The sequence below is a fragment of the Barbus barbus genome (assembly GCF_936440315.1).
Source record: "Barbus barbus genome assembly, chromosome: 25".
Lineage (NCBI taxonomy): Eukaryota > Metazoa > Chordata > Actinopteri > Cypriniformes > Cyprinidae > Barbus > Barbus barbus.
The window spans coordinates 15,326,095-15,348,539 of record NC_136753.1 but is presented as its reverse complement, the minus strand read 5'-3'; the positions used below and the strand labels follow the sequence as shown (position 1 = coordinate 15,348,539).

The 22,445-nt window shown below is 39.0% G+C and overlaps 1 protein-coding gene and 1 long non-coding RNA gene across 6 annotated transcripts; one reads left to right on the top strand and one right to left on the bottom strand.

Moving 5' to 3' along the window:
• Nucleotides 1-3,118: 3,118 nt before the first annotated feature.
• Nucleotides 3,119-10,342, top strand: LOC306844518 (B-cell lymphoma 6 protein homolog). Of its 4 annotated transcripts, none has more exons than XM_079376720.1 (9): nucleotides 3,119-3,198; nucleotides 6,078-6,249; nucleotides 6,352-6,573; nucleotides 6,695-7,666; nucleotides 7,983-8,164; nucleotides 8,250-8,417; nucleotides 8,503-8,633; nucleotides 8,712-8,849; nucleotides 8,943-10,342. In XM_079376720.1, exons 1-9 carry the CDS (start codon nucleotides 3,168-3,170, stop codon nucleotides 9,084-9,086), a joined length of 2,160 nt encoding a protein of 719 aa, XP_079232846.1. In that variant the 5' UTR covers nucleotides 3,119-3,167; the 3' UTR covers nucleotides 9,087-10,342. The 4 variants fall into 4 exon arrangements, with proteins under 4 accessions (XP_079232846.1, XP_079232845.1, XP_079232844.1 ...); XM_079376719.1 differs by having other exon boundaries at nucleotides 7,980-8,164; XM_079376718.1 differs by lacking the exon at nucleotides 3,119-3,198 and adding an exon at nucleotides 5,384-5,568.
• A 9,873-nt stretch (nucleotides 10,343-20,215) lies between these two features.
• Nucleotides 20,216-21,722, bottom strand: LOC306844939. 2 transcript variants are annotated; one of them, XR_013781948.1, is made up of 5 exons: nucleotides 21,558-21,722; nucleotides 21,156-21,223; nucleotides 21,023-21,061; nucleotides 20,876-20,935; nucleotides 20,216-20,625 (listed from the first exon to the last, which is right to left on the bottom strand). It is a non-coding gene; the product is annotated as an uncharacterized lncRNA (long non-coding RNA). The 2 variants fall into 2 exon arrangements; XR_013781949.1 differs by lacking the exon at nucleotides 21,558-21,722 and having other exon boundaries at nucleotides 21,156-21,292.
• Nucleotides 21,723-22,445: the final 723 nt, after the last annotated feature.

Below are 22,445 nucleotides of genomic sequence, written 5' to 3'. Positions count from 1 at the left end.
AGTGGCTTGATTTTTACTTCCAATCATCCAGTATTTTGTTACACACTACAAAACTTCTACTTGTTGCATTTCCCAAAAATGTTCAAATCTACTTGTTGCATTTCCCCTTAATGTTTTCCTTGAAGAACTAAAAAGAAACTACTAAGCTAGAAACATAACATAAAACATGCAAATATCCTGATGACAAATCTCTTGACTGCTCAAACTTAAAACAGGTGATAATTATGTAAAAAGTAGCATATGTAGGTCAGAGCTGTCCAGTAACAATTAGCTTTACAGAACAGAAGTAAAAGTGATTATGACATTGAAAATGTGTTAAAATAAAAAAGCAAGTTCTTCCTCCCTCTATACTATGAATATTCAGCTCATATTTTCTGCTTATGTATTCACGTCTCAATAGATAAATGCCCGCACATGCATACATGCCACATAAGAACTTAATTTCAGAAAAAGCAAATCTCAGACTTGACATCAGTAAAAACTATTTTATTATCATTGTCATTATGGATCTACAGGAATTCCACCGTTTAATCTATGTACAATACACAAGAGCAATTAACAAAAATATCATATGATTATTAAAAACATCTTTTGTAAAAGATAAAATCGATGTGAAGCAATAAAAAGCTTTTAATAGTATAAAACTTCTGCGCTGTTAATTTTGATCGTTTTTCCACAGTTTTACAAGCAATCCTCATCATGACTCTAATGTAAACTCATGCTGACACACCAGCATGAAAGAAAATCATCTCAAAATCTACTCTCCGAGCTGTGCTGCAAACAGGCCTGAGATGTAAAAACAAATTCCAGAACTACAAGCCAGCCAAAATTTACAACCCAGCGGAAAAGTTCATTGCATTCCAGATTCCATGTTGCCTATATTACATAGGCCTACTAATATAATTAATTGCAGTAGCAATAACAATGTGAGATTATAAACTGCCCCAGGGAATACTCACATATTAAGTTCATGTTGTTCAACAATATTACTCTGCACTTTACCTTATAATAATAAATCACCTGAGAGCAAGAACATGACATTAATCATCAAAAACAATATCTACTAAAATATAGGCTAATGGTAAAAATGTGTGCTAAAAACAGAAGTGTCTATTTTTCACACAAACACTGAAGCCAGTGTTATCCGAACTTTGAATAACTGACATATATTACATTCTTGACGCTGACCGCTGTTTATCCACTGCATCCGATGGGTCGATTGAACTACTTTTTATCAGGGATTGTAATGAGGTGATAGTGTGTCTCAAGGGATGCAGTTAACTACTAGGCTACTGTTTCTTAATGTGAAAACTCAGAGGCCGTCCTAGACTTTTAAAGAGGCTATACAGAGATTTTGCGAGTGTTTTCTGCAGTTGGTTGAAAAACACGACGCCCGACGTGCGTTTGGTTCAGAACTAACTGTACGCGTTTAGTACATCAGAGATCCGGAAAAAAGCGAGAAGCGTGTTCGCTTGGAAGAGGAAGAGACTATGCTAAAGAAAAACAGACATGTCGTCTCCTCCTTATGCTTTCTGATAGATGCCTCTCAAAAACACAGTCTCACCAGATGACAGAATAAACGACAGTACATGCCATCAATAAAATAACTAACTTAAAAAAGACGATCGAGTGAAACTTTGAAGAGTGTGTCAGAATATGCAGAACTTACTTTTAATCATTTCATTTATGCAGCATTGTCTGGAAAAGAAGGTGTAAAAATACTCAAATGCATTCTTAAAATTAATATGTGTGACCAAAAGGCCTGAGGTTAACCTGTGAACATGAGCAGGTTAATTTCAATTGACGTGTTCAAGTGGCCATATAAGTTTCGACACTTTTAAAGAATAGTTTATAAAATTGTATTCAGCTTTTGCTCAGAACATAATTAAGCACAACGTAGTTTGTGGGAAAACAAATCAGCCACGTGTAATTAAGCAATAATAACATCATATTCGTGGGCCTAAACAACAAGTGTTTTGTACGAACTGCTGTTTTTGTGTACTGCTGTCTTTCTGACTTCAAGCGTGACGGATATGAATACTTCAGCAGCAGAGAATGTGACATCAATTAATGCGTACAGAAAGCACGCTGTACAAATATGGTTTAGTAATGCGGAGCTGTGCGTGAGAATAAGATTAATTCGTCGCCTGTCACTGGCATCTTTAAACTCGCGTAGCGGTGCTGTGAGCTTCTACTTTCAACTCAGCTGCCTCCTGACAATTAAACCATTAATATTGCACAATTCTGAAACCAAGTGGCTTTAACAGCGCCTTAAAAAGTAAAATAAATATGCATCAATATTCCACTCAAGCACAATTACTTAAAACGATTTCCAAACACATTTATCGACATGCAATCTGCCAGATAATCGTTACTAAGGGCAGTTCGTCAGTATCCTACTACCGGTTATATACACATGTGACAGACAAACCACGACGAGAACAAAGCAGTTAGAATCAAAGTAAAAAAAATTATAATGAATTAACAATATTCCCGATGTGAAATGAAAGCCAGTATTCAAGCACAATGTCTCAATGTTCGTATATATATATATATATATATAATCCCGGTCAAACAAACCCTTATGCACACTGGCCAGCAGGTCCACGGCACTGAAGAGATAACATGTTAGGGGAAAAAATATCACTGAAAAAAAGAAAAACAGAATAAATAAAACAAAATGTGTCCGTGTGAATAAGCGCTCCAGATATGCTCTGTATAGACTAGGTTATGGCCGTGGGTTTAATGCAGGGAAAGGCAACGAATGGACATTTAGCTTATGTCATGGAATAGCAAATTAGTTCTGAGTATTTTGAGGCTGGGCTAAAGAGACAACATACGTAAACCACTTTCTCTGGCCACGTGACCGTCTCGCTCTGGACGCATCCATGAGGAAGGAGGAATTACACACTGAACGCAACTATTTTTCTCGATCATAACGCTGATTCGATACTTTAATTTACATTTTAAACATCGAATTCAAAAACATTGCAGTTAATTATTAAAGTACAACAGTGTGAAATTTAAATATTGACAATAAGTGAAGAAATACAAACTTAAGGCAAAATATCACACTCCCCTGTCCTCTAAAAATGGTATGGTCGCCAGCTCAAATTCCGAGAATTGAGCTCTTCTGATTCTTAGAACTGGGGTTCTTAGAAGTGGTGATGCAAGGAGTTTCTAGGAAAGCACTACCAGGTGATTTTTTTTACATTCTTTTCCTCTGGCGCGCTGTTGCCATTACTCACACATGTTCATTAGGCTGTTTTATTGGATTTTATGGTTAAAGGTTTATCTCGGCTGATTTTAGGTGTTTTTGCAGACAGTTTTTAGAGCAGAGTGTTTATGTAGTGGGTCTGTTTTAGTGGAAATACTTTTGACAGTTTAGGTCGTCCTGCATGAATCACACTGCTCTGTCAGTCCTCACTGCGGGATCGTGGGGTTGTAAATAGTATGTGCATGCAGCAGAGGGGTGAAAATTTTCTTTTTTCGAACAAGACAGCTTTCAAAGTTGACTAAATAGCACATGGGGGTTAAGATTATAAACCGGGGGCTGTGTAGATCGTGGTCAAATTTTAAAGATAGAAGCGTTAACCAAAGCATCCGACGATTTCTCTCTTTATCTTGGTGCATGTTTTAAAACCCGTAGTTCGCTCAGAAACCGGAGTTTGCACTCTCGCTCGCTCTTTCTCTAGTCTAGATGTTTTGGTTTTGTTGTCCTGTGCCAGAAACCGTGCACATATTCTGGTATAAATCACATCCCAAGTTTAGAGATGGTTTCTGAACTGGTTGTACAATTGTTGAGCGCGTGTTTGCCATTTGTTTTATATATATATATATATATATATATTTGTTTCTGTAGCGTAGAGACCCATTAATGTCATCATTGATATTGTCATTATTGCTTTTTGGTCAAAGTGCATAAAATGGCAGATTTTGCTTAAGTACTATAAAATGTAACGGTGTTTGGCAGTAGAGATGCAATAGGAAAGTTTGTATCGTTCTGCGGTCGCTGTCACTTGTAACAGCACGAGCGCAAGTTTCTCAGTACTCATGTGTTTTCATTTTAAATGTGTATATATGTTTGTTATTTGGGCGTTTCATTTTGAAGTTTGAATGTTCTCGTCAGAAATGCAGAATATTAGAAAGATGTATATATGCATATGGATGAACAGACATAGATTAAAAGATATATATATATATATATATATATATTTAAAGTGCTGCTTGGCACTGAGCGAGTGGCTCGTAAATCTGTCCGTTGTTTGCGTGTTGTGAATCGGGCTCTATTCCTGGAATGAGCACATTTAATGGTGTTCAGTTACATAGGGTAAAAGTGTTAAATAAGATTTAACGCTTAACAAGATGGAAACTGAGAGCAAGAATGCGAGACAAATAAGATCTGAACAGAGAGCGCGCGTGCTCTGCCATATGGCACTTTTCTGTGTTCGTGAGAAGTTGACGTTGTTTATACGGTCATAGTGATTTAAGATCGCCAAATTCCGGCGAAATTGCCAAATATGACTTGATATGCGAGTTGCAGGTGTTGTCGGAATCTTTTTGCGTCGCTGAACGTCAAAACGGTCTCCGGGTGACATCTCGTGGACGCAAAACTCTAGATTTCTTAAAGAATTGACGGAATAAAAGTAGAACATGAAATCAGAGTGGCTACAAAAGTTGTTCGGGTCAGTAGAAAACATTTTCAGAGAAGAGCTGGTGTATTCAGGCGTTATGGTGGGTTTCTGAGTGTGTCATTTTTATTTGTTTATCCAGTGGTTAAAATCCCGATCATCTGCGCGTTTGCCTCCTCACACAAGAGCATTACCGATTAAGCTGCTTTGGCACCATGACAGCGCGCGGTCGGGGATATTGATGTTATGTAGGCTCAAATGGAAACAGAATCTCTAATACTGAATGTTCAACATGTGAGAAATGTTCGCCTAACTATTTAAAGGCGTTCAGTGAAACTATATTTATGTCAAGGCGCCAGATGTGACGGGGAGAACCCGTCCGAGGTGAATCGTTCATTATCTGAACTTTGGAAAGCAAAAAACGTGTTGCCACAAAATTAACTTGTTAAAAAAAATAAACTTTTCTAAAGTATTAACATAATTCTTGGGGTGTGTTTGTTGACTATTCCACTTACTATGTTATTACTCAATAGTGAAGTGTATCGGTCCACAGTACTGCAATAAACAGCCCATGACTCATTCTAGTTTATTCTCCACACATAAAGACTTTAAAATCGCAGGGAAAGAAGCAATTTTCTTCAGAAGGCAAGAACTGTTTAAATGCACATTTCAGTGAACTTGGTAGGCCTGCATATTAAGATAAATATACCTTTTCTGTGACTAACCTCGCAAAGTGCCTAAAAGTTAATTACAACTGTGAACTTGAAGGATAATGCTGTCAGATAAAAGATCATTTTAGGTGGGAAGAAATTAATGATTTTCAGCCCTGACAATTGCACGTGGATGGACGTCAGTTCTCTAAATAAATATTTGCATCATTTGTCGCCACCTACCGGAGAGAATGTGACATTTGGCGTCATCTTTGAGAACTATACATGTAATTGATTTTCAGATTAAAGGGATAGTTCACCCATAAATTATAAGTCTGTCATCATTTACTCACCCTCCTGTTGTTCCAAACTCTAATGATTTTCTTTCTTCAGTGGAACATAAAAGGATATGTCAGGCAGAATGACAGCCTCAGTCACCATTCACTTTTATTGTATCCAAAAAAAATAAGTTGCAATAAGACTGAATGGCGACTGAGGCTGTCATTCTCCATAGCGTCTCCTTTTGTGTTCCTTTGTCAAAAGAAAAGAAGAGGAGGTACACATTTCTTGATGCATAACAGGATTAAAACTATATTCTTAATAGATGTTTTGACATACCTCCCTAAAAAAGCAAAGAATAACAGTATTGCCTTTGTTTCTGAAGTTTTTAAAACAGCTAATATGAGCTTCAAAGATTTCTGTGATGTAAGAAGAATACCCAACTTTTCTGATTTTAGCACATGTTGTTCAGTGAGCACCGATTACATCATTCACGGTTCACTTTGTTTCCTAACAGATCTTGAAAAAATGGCTTGTGCAGCCGACAGCTGCATCCAATTCACGCGTCATGCAAGTGATGTTCTGCTCAACCTGAACCGACTGCGTAGCAGAGATGTCCTTACAGATGTCACGATTCTGGTCAACAGACAACAGTTTCGAGCACACAAAACAGTCCTTATGGCATGCAGGTGCAATTGAAGACTATTTGGATTTGTTGCATGCTTTCTTGTAGTGGAAATATGTTCATTTGTGACCCCAAAAAGCTTACTAAAATCATAATTTCTCCACAGTGGACTCTTCTACTCAATCTTTACTGATTCACACACATGTAACCTGAACGCCATCAGTCTGGACTCGAAGGTCGACCCAGAGGGTTTCGCAATCCTTCTGGAGTTCATGTACACTTCACGTCTCACACTGAAGGAGAGCCTCATCATGGCCATCATGAACACAGCCATCTATTTACAGATGGACCACGTTGTTGACACCTGCCACAGATTCATAAAGTCCAGGTATATTTTCCTGTTAATAAATTTTACCCAAGTCCTTAATTATAGAACATACTAATGTGAAAGTGCTACACTTGAATGACAGAAAGCGAATGTTTTTAATTTGCTCCATACTTCCACGCAGTGACTCCTCCATCAAACTTCCCAGAGAGGACTTTCTGGTCAGCCCCCTGCTTTTACCTCAAGACGTTCACAGTTACAGACCCCATGAGGTGTTGGAAAACGTTCCTGGACGGGCAGCGACTTTCAGAGATGGGAGACCCTATGGTGTCTGCATGTTTAATGGGGTCAACAGTCCTAACAGCTCGTACCTTTACAGCCAGTTTCCCATGCAAGGTTTTCCCTTTCCTCTTTGCAAGCTGACAGATACCAAAAACACTTTCTCAGACTTCTCAAAGGGAGGCATCATCCATCACAAACACTGCTTGCCGGCTGATGGCAACAACCCCGCGCTGGCCGATTTCACCCGTAGTGCTACCGGTGGGAGCTCAACCGCTTGCCATGCCAGTTCATACTCCTCAAGAGAGCTGGGAAGGGATGAGGAAATGAAGCGGGAGACCTTGGAGGGAGTGGTCCATTCGATTGGGATGAGCTCCAGAAAGCACGCCTTCACCAGCCTGGCCCAGGAGCAGCAGCAGAGGGAGACTGGGAAAGAGCAAAGTTCCCTGGCAGAGGAGCATTTGAGCCACCAACACTACTCCATGGGCATGTCCTCTAATGGACGAAAAACCTTGATGAGCAGTCCTCAGAGCCCCCTCAAATCAGACTGCCAGCCCAATTCTCCAACGGAATCAAGCAGCAGCAAAAACGCTGCCCTCGCGCAGTCCTCGCAACCTCCAACCTCTCAAGGTACTCAAGACCCTAAAGCTCGTAACTGGAAGAAATACAAATTCATTGTTCTCAATCAGAGCTCCAAGGAGGAGGAGACCAGTCCTCGTGACCCTGGAATGCACTCCCCGCAGAGGCCGGGCTTGTCTGCTTTTCTTCACCATGTTGATTCTGAACATCCCGACTCGAAGGCGACAACAAAGATCAGCGAGCAAGGCGAGGACTTCACCGTGCCTCAGGCCAGTCGCCTCAACAACATCATCAACAGGTGAGTTTTTCTGAAGGAAATCTGACTCTTTTAAACAGCCGAAATGTGTCATCGTTGGTGTACAGAAACCGATTAGAAGATCTGGTTTCCTAATGCAATAAAGTTCAGAACTGCAGGTTTGTCAGTATTTTGTGGAATAGTTCTCCTCCCACCACCTCCACAAAGACAGATTTAATTTTTCTTCATCCATTCCAATCCTCTTAAAGCACACAGAGGATTTACCTCTTAGCAGGAATGTGTGAAATTCATTCAATATCCTATAAAAAATTAGAGTGAATTTCTCTGCAGACCTAAAATGTAGCGTTTTCCTCAGCAGAACTCTAGAGGGATCGCAGAGGAACAGCGACAGCCACTCTTCTCTCTATATGAGCCATTTAAAATGCTCGTCCTGTGGCTCCCAGTCTCCACAGCATTCTGACGTCTGTCCCAACACATCCACCTCGCGTCTGGCCGAGGAGATGTCTGAAATGCATTCGGAGTACTCTGATTCCAGCTGTGGTGAGATACTTTTCTAAATAGTTTCCTAAAAAGCTGTTTGCGTCTTCCAAAACCAACCTAAAACCATTTCTTCTTTGCCTCACAGAAAATGGAACATACTTCTGTAATGAATGCGACTCCAAGTTTGCAGAGGAGGAAGCCTTGAAACGCCACACGCTTCAGGTCCACAGCGACAAGCCATACAAATGTGACCGTTGCCAAGCAGCATTCCGCTACAAGGGAAACCTTGCCAGTCACAAAACAGTTCACACCGGTAAAAATAAACAGCCGCTGCTACAAATGTCATTTTGGCTGCAACGTTCGATGTTTTGCTTAACCTCCTTTCATTTGTGCTGCAGGAGAGAAACCGTATAGATGCAATATCTGCGGGGCTCAGTTCAACAGACCAGCTAACCTCAAAACCCACACACGAATTCACTCAGGAGAAAAGCCATACAAGTGCGAGACATGCGGCGCTAGATTTGTGCAGGTGAGTGCTTTGAGTTACAGTCAATTGCACAGATATAGAAAAATACATTTGTAAGACTAACATGACCTCTTTGCACAGGTTGCTCACCTTCGGGCTCACGTTCTTATTCATACTGGAGAGAAGCCATATCCATGCGAAATCTGTGGCACTCGTTTCCGCCATCTGCAGACGCTGAAAAGTCACCTGCGAATACACACGGGAGAAAAGCCCTATCATGTAAGCATATACAGAGTGATAGCATAACTGTATCTGTAAAGTGCAAAAGAGTTCATCCTCACCCTAAACGCTGTTCTCGCATTTGCTTTTCAGTGTGAGAAATGCAACTTGCATTTTCGCCACAAAAGTCAGCTGCGGTTACACCTGCGGCAGAAGCACGGCGCAATCACCAACACCAAGATCCAGTATCGCTTGTCCTCGACAGACCTACCGACCGACTTAATGAAGGCATGCTGAGAAGGCACTTTGGGGCAGACCTGACCATGGCATTATATGACCTGACTTGTACAATCAATCTAAATTTTAGTGCCACACTGTGTTAATCGGACAAGAAAAAAAAAAAAAAACTGGCAAGAAATGCCAGTCTAAACGGGTTTCCTCTACATTTGAACATAGAACCACAATATGGTCTCTTGTAGTCACTTTATTGTTTATATTTACATATATATTAATGTTGGGAGTGTTTTTATGTTTTGAGTTACTAAAAAAAAAGCTTTATTTTGTTGGAAGAAGGATGGAATGTAAAACATTTAAATCCGGTTTTTGAAAATACAGTATTTTCTAACGAAAAAAAAAAACTAACTTTTCTGAAGGTATTGGGGATTTTGATTGAGGTTGGAGTATTTTAAGTCAAACACATTTCTCGCAAAGCAAAGAATTGTGTGTCTATAGATTTATATATGTATGTACAGGTTACACTATGTTGGAACGACCTCTGTCTTGAAAGAGGAACTCCTAACTGACTATAGCATTGAATATCTTACTTGGTTTTTGTTGTGTACTTTTGAGAATAATGGCTGCTCTCTCAAATGGAAAACATGCATGAGGTGGGTTGCCACTTATAAAAATTCTCTATGTAGGCAACTGCATAAATATTGTGTAATTACTTTACATCAAGATTGCTCTCTGCTGGCAGAGCCGATCTGGAATTACATGGTAACATATGCATTCAAAAGTAATAATGATTATAATAATAATAAAAAAGGTACTGCTATGTTATGACCAAGGAGATATTTTGCTTCAGATGTATTTGTATAGAAATGTGACTTTTTATTTCTTTTGGCAAGTGACGGTTTACAGTTTTGTCGTTGTTCTAGAAGCTACGTAAAAGGTTAAACTATTGTCTTTATTTTCTTTTCTTTTGTCTGTGTATACACTGTGTACTCAAGGTGCCTTTCTCAACGGTGTCTGAATTTCTTTTCATTCAGTCTAGCTCTACTAAGGTACAACTGAAGGGCAACACATGTCCTTTTTTCCCTTTTTGAGTGTGTAAACATGTGAGAATGTTTTTGTGACAGAAGGACTGCGTGAGTGTGTGTGCATGTGTGCTTTATAAATGCTTTTCACACACTTCAAGAATAAATGCAACATTGCGTGAGCTATACATCTTCAGGACTTGTTTTGGGATTGGGCTTTTTTAAATAAAATGCATTAAGCTTACTGTAAAATATAGATGTATGAATGTAAAATAAAAGTACTGGATTTCTATGTCTAATATTTGTGTAAAGCCTCTTTATTCTGAACTGAAATCTTCACGCATTCTACTGCTTTTATTTCCAGCAAATTTCTTGTGTAAATGTTTTAACAATGATTTAAGCAACTGAGACAAATGGAACAAGATTCACAGGCATTAGGTGAGCATAAATGGTTTAACGAGTCCCTGAACAAAGGCCGCTGTTAATATCTTTTGCAGCCACTAGCTGCTTTAAGTACTACAGTGCATTTCTTCCTCCTGAACTGAACCAGATTTGCCCGTTCTTGCTGTGAGATGTCCCTCCACACTTCCATCAAAGCACTTGCAAGTTTTTGGAAGTTGGGGGCCTACACACATACACACACACACACGCACGCACACACATGCCCTCCAAAAGTATTGGAACAGTAAAGACAAAATTGCTCTGTTGGCTGAGGAGTCAAAACACTTACAAATATGATTAAAAGATGAATACGAGACAAAACTACAGAATGTCACATTTTATTATTGAGTGATTCAACACACAGATGTTTTACCAGCTAAGAAGTTCAGCACTTTTAGAGTTTCATCCCTCTATCTGATGTGAGCATAAGTATAGGAACAGTTGCCTCACAGGTCTTTCTAAGTGATCAGCTGTGTCCTGTTGCATTAATTCTTCAGGTATTAAAAGCAGGGAATGTGTCGTATCAGTTATATCCATTACTTCTGTATTCTGAATCTTGCATTCGATGATGACACACACAAACCAGGATGAAGATGAGGGAGCTGACTTTGAGAGAAAAGCAAGCAATTTGGATGCTAAAAGAAAAGAGGAAGTCAATTAGAGCTATAGAAAAAATAAAGGGCATGGAGAAATCAAGAGTTTGGAAACCACCAGCAACCAACAATTACTTGATTGGCTGAGAAAACAACAGTAGTTGATGACAGACAAATCATAAAAGCTGTGAAAATGAACCATAAAAGACATGTCTGTAAAATCACCAACAACTTCCAGAAAGCTGGGGTGATGCTCTGACAATCTACTGTCCTCAGGAGACACAGAATTACAGATGCTGCACAGCAGGATGCAAACCTCTGACCAGCACCAAAAATAGAAAGGCAAGAATAGAGTTTGCAAAAAAGCACAAAGGTGAGCCAGAAGAGTTTTGGAACTGTGTTTATGGACCGATGAGACCAAGATGATCCTTTATCTAAGTTATGGGAAAGCACAAATGTGGACAAAAAAAGGGAACTGCAAATGATCCCAAGAATACAGCCTCATCTGTAAAGCATGGTGGAGGTGGTGTCATGGCATGGGCATGCATGGCTGCCTCTGAAACAGGCCCTCTCAAATTTACTGATGACTTAATATATGATGACAGTAGCAGAATGAATTTGGAAGGGTACAAAACCATCTTGCCCACCAATATTCAAGAAAATGCCACCAGATTCATTGGGAAGTGCTTCATATTGCATCAGGACAATGACCCAAAACACCCTGCCAGTTCGGTCAAGGAATTTATAAAGGCAAAGAAATGGAAAGTCTTAGGTTGCCCAAGTCAATCTCCAGATTTAAATCCGATTGAACATGAATTTCACCAGCTGAAGAGGAGAGTAAAGGCAGTAACTCCCCAAAACAAGTAACAATTGGAATTGGCTGCATTAAAGGCTGGGAAAAGCATTTCGAAGGATGAGACCAAGAGTCTGGTGATGTCTATGGGTCACAGACTCACTGCTGTGATTGTGCGCAAGGGATCTGCAACTAAATAATCGCTTCTAATCTTTTATATCTGCCTAATGTTCAACTGTCCCAATACTTGTGCTCACATCAATGAGTGGGATGAACTCTAAAAGTGCTGTTCTTTTTATTTCGTAAAACATGTGTGTTGAAACGGCTAATAATAAAATGTGACATTAGTTTTGTCTCATATTCATCTTTTAATCGTATTTGCAAATGTCTTGACTCCACAGCCAACAGAGCAATTTTATCTTTACTGTTCCAATACTTATGGACTGTACTGTATGTACTGTATATACATGCTTAGCAGTATGGGAAGGCTTGCATGTTACAACAATAGAAAGTATCAAACCATAAAAAGTATCAGATCCTGTTGTGTTACTCTGGAACAGGTCTGAGATTATTTTGCTTCCTTTTTCAAAACCAATATAACACAAAAAGTGCAACACAAACATTTTTCTACCATAGTGGATAATTTCCATTGACTTATTGTTTTTATACTGAGCCAGTATTGTGTTTCTGCTAAACCAAACATCTCCACATTTTCAAATTGTGTGTGCAAGTTTTCTCTGTGGGGACAGAAGTCTGCTCCTAACAATATAGGCCAGGGGGCTGTTTCATAAAACAAGTTTACCAAATAAGCCAGGCTTATTTCAGTTAGCCTTACTTATTTTGAACCAAATCAAATGACAATAAGTCAGACTAACTGAAATAAACCTGGCTGGACGTATACCTAGCAAGACCTTGATTAGCTGGTTCTGGTGTGTGTGATTAGGGTTGGTGCTAAACTCTGCAGGACACCGGCCCTCCAGGACCAAGCTTGGTGACCCCTGATAGAGGCAAAATCTGATTCACACACACACACACACACACTTACTTAGCTATATACATTTTTCCATTCAATAATTTTTTTTTCATATATCGTAACCATAACTGAAAATATTCTTGCAAATTTATATCGTTTTTACAAATAAGAACATCCCTGAATGCCGGTTTGTCACATCAAAGTACAAATTTGCCCCTAAAATATGGTGTAGGCCTACATAAACACCTGTTTGTTTTACTGTTAGTCAGGGCTTCTAAACTTAAGACCTACTTAAGCTCACTATTAGTTCAACAGGTTTCACTATATCAGTGAGGACATTTTTGAATAGTGAGGACCTCACAAGTACACACAACTTGCACACACATTTTTACACAGTAAATATATGCATACATACTTTATTTAAAAGTTACTATTAGCTGATGCGATTTTTAAAACTACACTTTCACCTGCAGCATTTATTCACATGTGAAAGCAACACCATGTAGGCATTAATACAAAGCTCAGGCCGCTTCTTCAATCTCAAAATCATAAACAAGAGTATCATTGAGGTCCTCAGGGCCAAGTATCCAATGATTTTTCCTCTGAGTAGAAATCTAAAAAAACAAGGAGAAAAAATGGATCACTGAAAAAAAAAAAAAAGTAACAGCCATTTTATTTAGAAAACACTACCTTTTCATCTAACAGCTCTTGGAGTATGGAGTTTAGAGCAGAACTATTGTCAATGCGTTCGTCCATCTAATTGAGAAATAGACCATCAAGATTTGCTAATCATTAAATAATTGACAATTTCCTTATCCATCGCTAAACGTACTTTGCCGTGGTGCAGCTCAGAGCAACACTCGTCCATGTCAAGGCTCTCATTCATGCATTTCTCCTGAAAACACAGACTAGCACCATTTGAACCGGTCTTCTATTCTTTCAGTATATCAGAAATCATTACCGTCCCCAATTCATGACTTAAGTAGTCACCCATAGTGCTTTTCGAATAATTGTAATATACCTCTGTGAAAAACACGAACAAACAAAACCGAGGAAAATAATCGTAATAAAATGTTGCCAAACGTATCTTTTGTGGAGATCACGGGCGCGTTCGGAACTCGAAATGACGCGGAACGTCAAAACGCTTTCTAAGGTCACGCAGAGTTTTGGAAGAACCATAAACTGTTATGAAAAGGAAGAATATAACACCTACCATTCTCGTTAAACTCCGTATCTGTTTAATTTAAACGTAACCTGCGAGCGTGTCAGTAAGGCCTCAAATGGAAAATCAACAACGATAGCAATTCGTCTCAATTTTGTGGTTCACCTGGTTCTACCAAATTAACAGATTTCAAGTTCATTGGTGAGCTAATGAGCAAATCCCTCGGCATTCTGGCCGTTTCTCAAATGGAAGGCTGCATCCTTCAGAGGTCGCATTTCTAGGCTGCATATCTTGAAGATGATCTTATAAGCTGTCTCATTTAGAAGACTGCGTCCTCCGGAGGTCGAATCCTCTGGAGGTTGCATCCATAGACATATATCTATGGTTGCATCCTCTGTAGAATGCGGAAAGTATACGAAGTGTACTCAACCTAGAATTAAACGAGATGCCCTTCATAGGATGGGCGGAAAAGGAAACAGGAAGTATCACGTTGATTTGCCAACACATTTAGAGCATCATTGCACTCTCGCACTACTTAAATGAAGGAAAATTATTTCTAAATTTGGAAAGTAATTTGAAAAAAATTGCTCAATGTTTGAAGAGCTGCAGCGTACGTACAACAAACATCTGTTGCACAGCAGGTGGATATAAAAGAACAAAATTTATCCGTTTTTACTGTAGGCACTTTAAGTTAAGTTGAAAACACCACATCTGCGCTTGTGTGTACATCTGCGGGCGTTGGCATTTTTTCAAATTAATGATGGTTGTGGGGACGCAAAGAATTGTGGGTTATCTGTAGCAGCAAAGGATACACCTGATGCATCCTCCGAATTCCTGTGAAAGAAGGTTGCATTCGGAGTGTCCTTCTTGCTTTTCTGAAATGAGACCGCCTCGATGACGCATGCACCCTTCGAATGAGACCTCCGGAGGACGCAGCCTTCTAAATGAGACAGCTGTAGACGCTTTAAACAGCAACAACATCGTTACTGCATGTGCGAGCTTTTGTGGCCCCAACTTAACTTCCAGTAGACATCCAAACAGAATTAATAACAACAGCTAAGTCCCTCTAGAGTAAATTTTTTTTTTTTTTTTGATAACAAGCAAAATATGTTTGCTGCGTACATCAGATGGACTTATTAAAGATGCAAGTTCATTCTCTGCCAGCAGGAGGCGCTTTAAAGCAGGAGAACTAGAGGTTTCCCCGGTAAAGGCTGTAGACCAGGGGTGCTTCTCAATTCTTATTTGTGCATCCTCGTTTCCTTTCCTTGCGTCCTTTCCTCGCATCTTAGCTCCACCCCTTCAGGATACGAGGGAAGGATGCACATAAAAGACGCGAGGATGGAGGAATTGAATCAAGTGAAATGATATATCCTCGCTCCCTTTAGCATCACTTTAGAGCGTCATCAGCTGCGCAAAATGGATCTGCCCTTATGTTGTTAAAGTTTGTTTTTTTAAGACTTTCAAAATAAACATTAATAAAGCAAGATGCCCTGTTGAAATATATGACATGTATGGTTTATTCAAATTGCAAAGGTAAAATATAAATTAAAAATTATTACAACAGATGAGAAGGGGGAGGAGAATTTACACGTGCGTCAGGTTTTTCGATGAAAAAGACTTCCGCATAGGATACACCTGTGTATCCTCGCTCATAGCTCCTTTGGAAGTGCAATTAGAGAATTGAGATGTCCTTCAAGATGGCTAAGCTCGATCGGTTTCCGGGTCATAGGATGGAGGACGGAGGAGTGAGGAAGCGAGGAGGGATATTGAGAAGCACCCCAGGCATCCTCAAATCTGGCCCACTCCTGCAGAGTTTAGCTCTAACCCTAATCAAACACACCTGAGCATGCTAATCAGAGTCTTCAAGATCATTAGAAAATCACAGGTAGGCGAGTTTGATCAGGGTTGGAGCTAAACTCTGCAGCAGATTCCAGGGGAAGATTTGAGGAACCCTGCTGTAGACCATGGGTCTCAAACTCAATTCCTGGAGGGCCGCAACTCTGCCCAGTTTAGCTCCAAATCACACCTGCTTGGAAGTTTCTAGTGATCCTGAAGAGCTTGATTAGCTGGATCAGGTGTGTTTGATTAGGGTCGGAACTAAACTGTGTAGAGCTGTGGCCCTCCAGGAATTGAGATTGAGACCAATGCTGTAAACCAGTGCTTCCCAAACCTGTCCTGGAGGCCCCCCTGCCCTGCATCTTTTGTATGTCTCCCTTATCTAACACACCTGATTCCACTCATCAACTCATTAGTAGAGACCGCAAGAACTAAATTGGGCGTGTCTGATTAGGGAGACATACAAAGGCTGTGTCCAAATTCAGGGTCTGCATCCTCCTTAGGATCCTTCCTACCCGGTTGAAGGAGGAGGGATCCTCCGACGTCCGCAAAACCCGGAAGTCGGTGTTTGTGAATTTGGACAGCCTACCCTTCTTTCAGTTCCCTCCCTTACCCGTTGCTCATATCCTGTCGCCTAGCAACCGTGACAGCGCCAAGCAAGAAGTGGGAAAATGGACAAACAAAGAGTTATTCTCCTCATTTTAATTCTTTTGGAAGAAATAAAGCAATTAAATAAATTAAATACTTTCTTTGCTCGTTGTCGGAGAGTTTTTTATATCAGACTACAAGACAGTCACATCCAGGTAAGCCATTATAGCCTATTTTTATTTGTTTTTAAGTATTCTACTAATTTCTCCTACAAATTCATTGAGCCGAAGCATAAACTTTAGCTTGTTTTGTCAGAGAAACTCCTCTCCCACTCCGCTACCGCTCGCTTCGTCCGCCATTACGCTCTGCCGAAAATAATTATGGGATAGGTAGGACGGGAAAGGATCCACCACACCCATCCTTCCAATTCGGGGAAAAGGAGGACGTATTTGTGGGCCGCATTTGAAGGATCCTACGAATTTGGACAGCCTTCGTCGTGGCGCTGTGACGTAACATCCTTCAAATGAGTACTCCGAAGGATGCAGACCCTGAATTTGGACACAGCCAAAATGTGCAGGCCAGGGGGTCCTGCAGGACAGGTTTGGGAACTGAGGCACTGAGCTTACAAACGCTGCTTTATCAGGCACATAACATGCAAGATGAAATGAAAATGACATCAAACATTTTCTAAAGACACAGTCTTCCTTCAGAAATACTGTGATTCAAAACAACTGTGCCTTGTGTTGATTTTTAAACGTGCATTATGTGCTCATGTTTATTCAACGAAGCCTTTTGGAAAATCGGTCAGTTTTGATATTGAGGCGGGTCGCCACAAATAAATCTATGGGAAACACATCCCACAGCACAACAACCTGAGCCAAACTTCATTAGTCATCACTTTAACTTGAACTGTTTGTAGCAGGCACCACTAAGCAGACCGATAAACACAGACCGGAAATTAACTTCGGACCAGGTGCGTAGAATATTAACCCCTGGTTTCACAGACAAGGCTTAAACCTAATCCTAGACTAAAATGTAAGTCTGAGCTGTTTCAACTGAAAGAAACTTGCACTGACTGATCTTAAAATTACTTTAATGTCCTAATTGAACTATGGCCTAATCCTGTTTTAGTCTAAGCCCTGTCTGTGAAACCGGGCCCATAAGTTATACATTTGACCAGTATTCTTAGTTAAGTGTAAATTGTTGTAATATGCTTATGACTCATGAATTTAATGCTCAGTTAAGTGAAATATACCAAGCTTGATGACGTATGCAGCCTGCAAATGTGACCACTGGAGGATACAGCCTTCCGTTTGAGAAACGGCCTCTGTTAAAAGGTGCTCATAAACATTAACATGCTAATGGTATAAATTTGATACCTTTAAAAAATGTGATTATTTCTACAGACAATAAACTTTTAAACTGCTACAGCCAAATGATGCCTTAGGGTTTTTTTTGTGCGTGTGTGTCAAATACAGCATGCTTCACAGTTTTAGGTAGAAACTAGTTGATAGCAGGAAATGTTATAAAAATCTTATCCACTGCCCCCAGGAGTACTTTTAGGGACACCTTTTAAAACACTGTAGTAAAAATAGTGACAAAGATGAATGAATCAATTTGAATAAATTATTTAAAAATGTAATCTTATGTTTCATTGTTTTAAAGCACAATGCCAAATAGCTTCTAACCATTTAAAATACTTACAGAACTCTACTACACTGTACAAACGAAAAATAGACACTAAAAACAAAAACTTTACACACACTGTTCCTACACCTTAACCCAGGGGTACCCAACCCTGCTCCTGGAGATCTACCTTCCTACAGATTACTACCCTGATCAAACACACCTGTCTGTAATTATCAAGTGCTCCTTCAGACCCTAATTAGCTGGTTCAGTTGTGTTTGATCAGAATTGGAGCTGAACTCTCCAGGAAGGTAGATCTCCAGGAATAGGGTTAACCGGTATATAAACATTTTAAGCCAGGGATTGTTTTTTTTTATTGTTTTATTGAAAGGATCCCCATTAGCTACAGCCGTGCTGCAGCTATTCTTCCTGGGGTCCTAAAAAAAATATATACATAAACAAAACAAAAAATACAGAAAAAAATAAATGAAAAAAATAAAAATACAATAATAAGTAAAGCAAATAAAAGTAAAAAGTATTTTACAATACATACACACATATGCATACACTTACGTACACACATGTATACACATATCAACGTACATATGTACCCTCGTACACAAAATACACATACGAAAACGTATTCATACACACGCATATAAATATACCCACACATGTGCATGTACACACATATTCACACACATATATAAATATAAACAGTCAGATGTATTATTTTGCTAAATGCTGTTTTACATATAATTTAAATTTATTGACATTATTAGTAAGTATGATATGCTTTGGCAGTTTATTCCATTCCTTCATACCTCTAAACATAACAGTGTTCTTTACGGCATTTGTTCTTGCTATGGGTAAGGTAAAGTTGCCATTAGTTGCATGTCTGGTACTGTACTGATGATTGTCTACACTGAAAAAAAGATGCTTGAACAAAACAAAAGGCAGTTTTGAAATGGAAATGTTTCTTATGAAAATTAATAGTGAATACAACAGTCTATCTTTGACCAGCAACCAGTTAAGATCTTTGTGCATTAGTATAATATTTCTCCTATAGCTGCACCTAAGTGCTACACGAGCAGCTCTATTCTGTATAAGTTGTAATTTATTCATATATTCACCAGTGGCGTTTGACCAAACTGCTGGGCATTAGTCTAGGTATGTCAATATTAGTACTTTCATCGCATAATTCATAATATTTGAAGTTAAAAAAATTTGCATGTCTTCTCATAATAGATATACCTCTTCCCATTTTTGCAATAATATTATTTATATATTTTTTCAATGATAATCTAGAGTGTACTATTACACCCAGCAGTTTAAAGCAGTAAAGATAGGCAGTAAAGATAGGCAACTTTAGTCCTGGAGGGGCAGTGTCCTGCAGAGTTTAGCTCCAACCCTAATCAAACACACCTGCCTGTAACTTTCTAGTGATCTTGAAGATATTGATTAGCTTCTTCAGGTGTGTTTGATTAGGGTTGGAGCTAAACTCTGCTGGACACCAGCCATCTATGACCGAAGTTGCCTATCCCTGTTTTACGCTGTACAACATATGCTTTGGCTGCATCCAAAATCACACACTTCCCAACTATATATAGACAAAAACTGTATGTGAGACAAGTGGAATAAGTGGTTAAAAAATAATCTCCAGCAAGATTCTTAAGTGCATATATGATAGACACTTAACTATTGCATGAGGCCACAAGAGAGGATTTGTGAATGGAAAGTGAAGCAACGCAACTGATACGGTTGGTCACATGACATATCATACATCCATACATTCATATGACTTAAGACAAATAATTTACACCGGTTAATAAAAGTATGTTTTATATTAGTGGTCTCCAACCCTGTGCCTGGTAAGCTACCTTCCTGTAAACTTCGCTTCAAATCCTGCTCCAACAAACCTATCTGTAATTATCAAGTAACCCTAGGCTCTTCAACATGTTTTACGTGTGTTCGATTGGGGTTGAAACTGAACTCTGCAGGATGGGAGTTCTCCAGAAGCAGGGTTGGAGACCCATAACAAGAAACATTCTTTTTTTAACACCTGTAAAATAATTACATTCAACAGAAGTATTTAATCAGACAGTATGCAAATTTGAACGCAGCCAGTTGGTTGAACTAAAATAAAGTAGCCGTAGAAGACCGTGGAAGAAAATATTTTATTCCTGTATTAGTAGGTCGAAGAACTTAACTAAAACAAAAGTCATTTGGGTGCAATACAGAACCTTCCAAACATTATTAAAAGCACAAAACCACTACTAACTCAAAGTCATTCCCTCTCAGTAATGGGCCTCATGACAACAGAGATAAACGAATATCTAGGGAGAAAAAAAATCCAAACTTTACATAAGTTTCTGGTAGGAAAAAAAGCATTTAATCTACAAGGCTCCACAGATGATGCTTGTGAACAACAGTCCAAAAAAAACCCCCAAATAAACCTATTCTCAAATGTAAACACGTTATTGTTTCTGTTGCATAGCTTCTTTGCGTGCAGCATCCTGTAGCAGCTGTGTGTCCACTTCATCTGCAGGATGTACGCATCACCGACAACTAAAAACAACAATAAACCATCATATATAGACACTGTTCTCCTGATTGTGTTCATCTGTTCAAATTCAATATGACATTTCATACATGACAGACTCCAGTGGCTGAGGTTCTACGCACAGACCAGACAACAAGTGTTCTTTTCTGATATTTCAGTTTTACTTCTCTTTATCAATCTATTGAGTGATCGGGGGTTTAAATAGTATGCACACTTCCTTATCTGTAACAAAGAACACACTTTACAAGTTCTCACCATGTGCGGATATTTCTCTGGATCAGTAACACTGATATCTGTCAGTTTGATGTTCAGGTACTGTGAAGGGAGAACACGTTTACATTTTAAACTGAAATTCACTCAATATTTGCTTGTATTTCAATAAAGCGTAATGTGCAGCCATACCTGATCAACTGAATGTAATGTTCCGCAGATGCTGCAAAACTGACATTAAGAATGTAATGAGCTGCCACGTAAATTACACTGTGCACATATTAAATTTTAAAAGGACATGATATATTAAAAGGAAAGTGCTTACCTCAAGTCATTTTTGAGCTCCACCACAACATCTTTGCCAACCAAGGACTTGAAGAACGAGTAGAAGAGCTGAGGAATTAAATGTTTGAATGTTACATTCAAATTAAGGTCTGATAGATGAACAAAAGTTGATCAAACGATATGAAAATATGATTTAAGATGTGAAAGACAGTACAACATTATACACAATGAGCGAAGCCATCTAATGGCATAAGTTACACCAATAAGCAGTTTAGACTGGCTCTAAATGACTCTATTCGAAAGCAGAAATACCGAGGCATTAAAAAAAAATTCGGTGTCGATTTGAAATTTAATTAAAAGAATAACAATAAAAATTGTTTGCGATTGGACAAGTTAGCTAACGTTGGTAGTTAGCAGGCTGCTGCCATTATTAATTCCTCACCAACTGTGGTGTGAGTAGTAAACAATAATACGTGATAAATATTGCAAACAGATTTATTTGGTCGCTGCAAAATTGTTTATTTTATTATCAGAAAGCACTGTTTGTTATTGCTAAATAACAACACCATTTTCACGCGGTTTTGTGCTTTAGATCACATACGTCATCAAAGAGAGCTGCCGGGTTCTTCACTTCGTGCTTCTATTGGCTAGACAAATGAAGATGCAACGCTCCCATTGGTGGAGGAATGTCTGCGTCATCTGTACGCATCGCGGAAAATGCCTCACAAACACGGAATAGGAAATAGTCTATTTACGAAAAAAATCTTATATATATATATATTCTCTTTATATATTATATATATATAATATTTGTAAAAAATAATTAAATAAATGCCAGAAAATGAACTTTCACTCTAGGGACACGGGAGTGGATTTTCAAACCTCTTCCGTCCCAATCCCACGAAAAAACTGGGGGGAAATCCCGTCCCGTTCCACTCCCGGAAGAATGACTCCCATTCCCTCCCACTCCCGTTTTTTTTTTTTCGAAATCACAGATCACAGCGTGCCCATCTTAGTTGAATAAAACCCCAAAATGTAGTTTTTTGTTATTATATTGAATGAAAGCCAGCTCGTGCACAGTGTTGCACACATTACATGTAAATCATCGATGCTAACACACACGTTTTCTATTTGGATTTTTTTTTTAAAGTAGTGAAAGTAGACATTTTACTCTCTATAGACACATTTTTCAAAGACGGAGTTTCGAAGTTTCTCGCTCAAGTTCACAGAGACCTAATTTAAAGCGCATCCTGTTTGCTTTAAAGCGCAACGTTTCGCTGTTATTCTGAGTGCACACAATTAAACGTAGAGTCTTTACAGATTCGAAAGA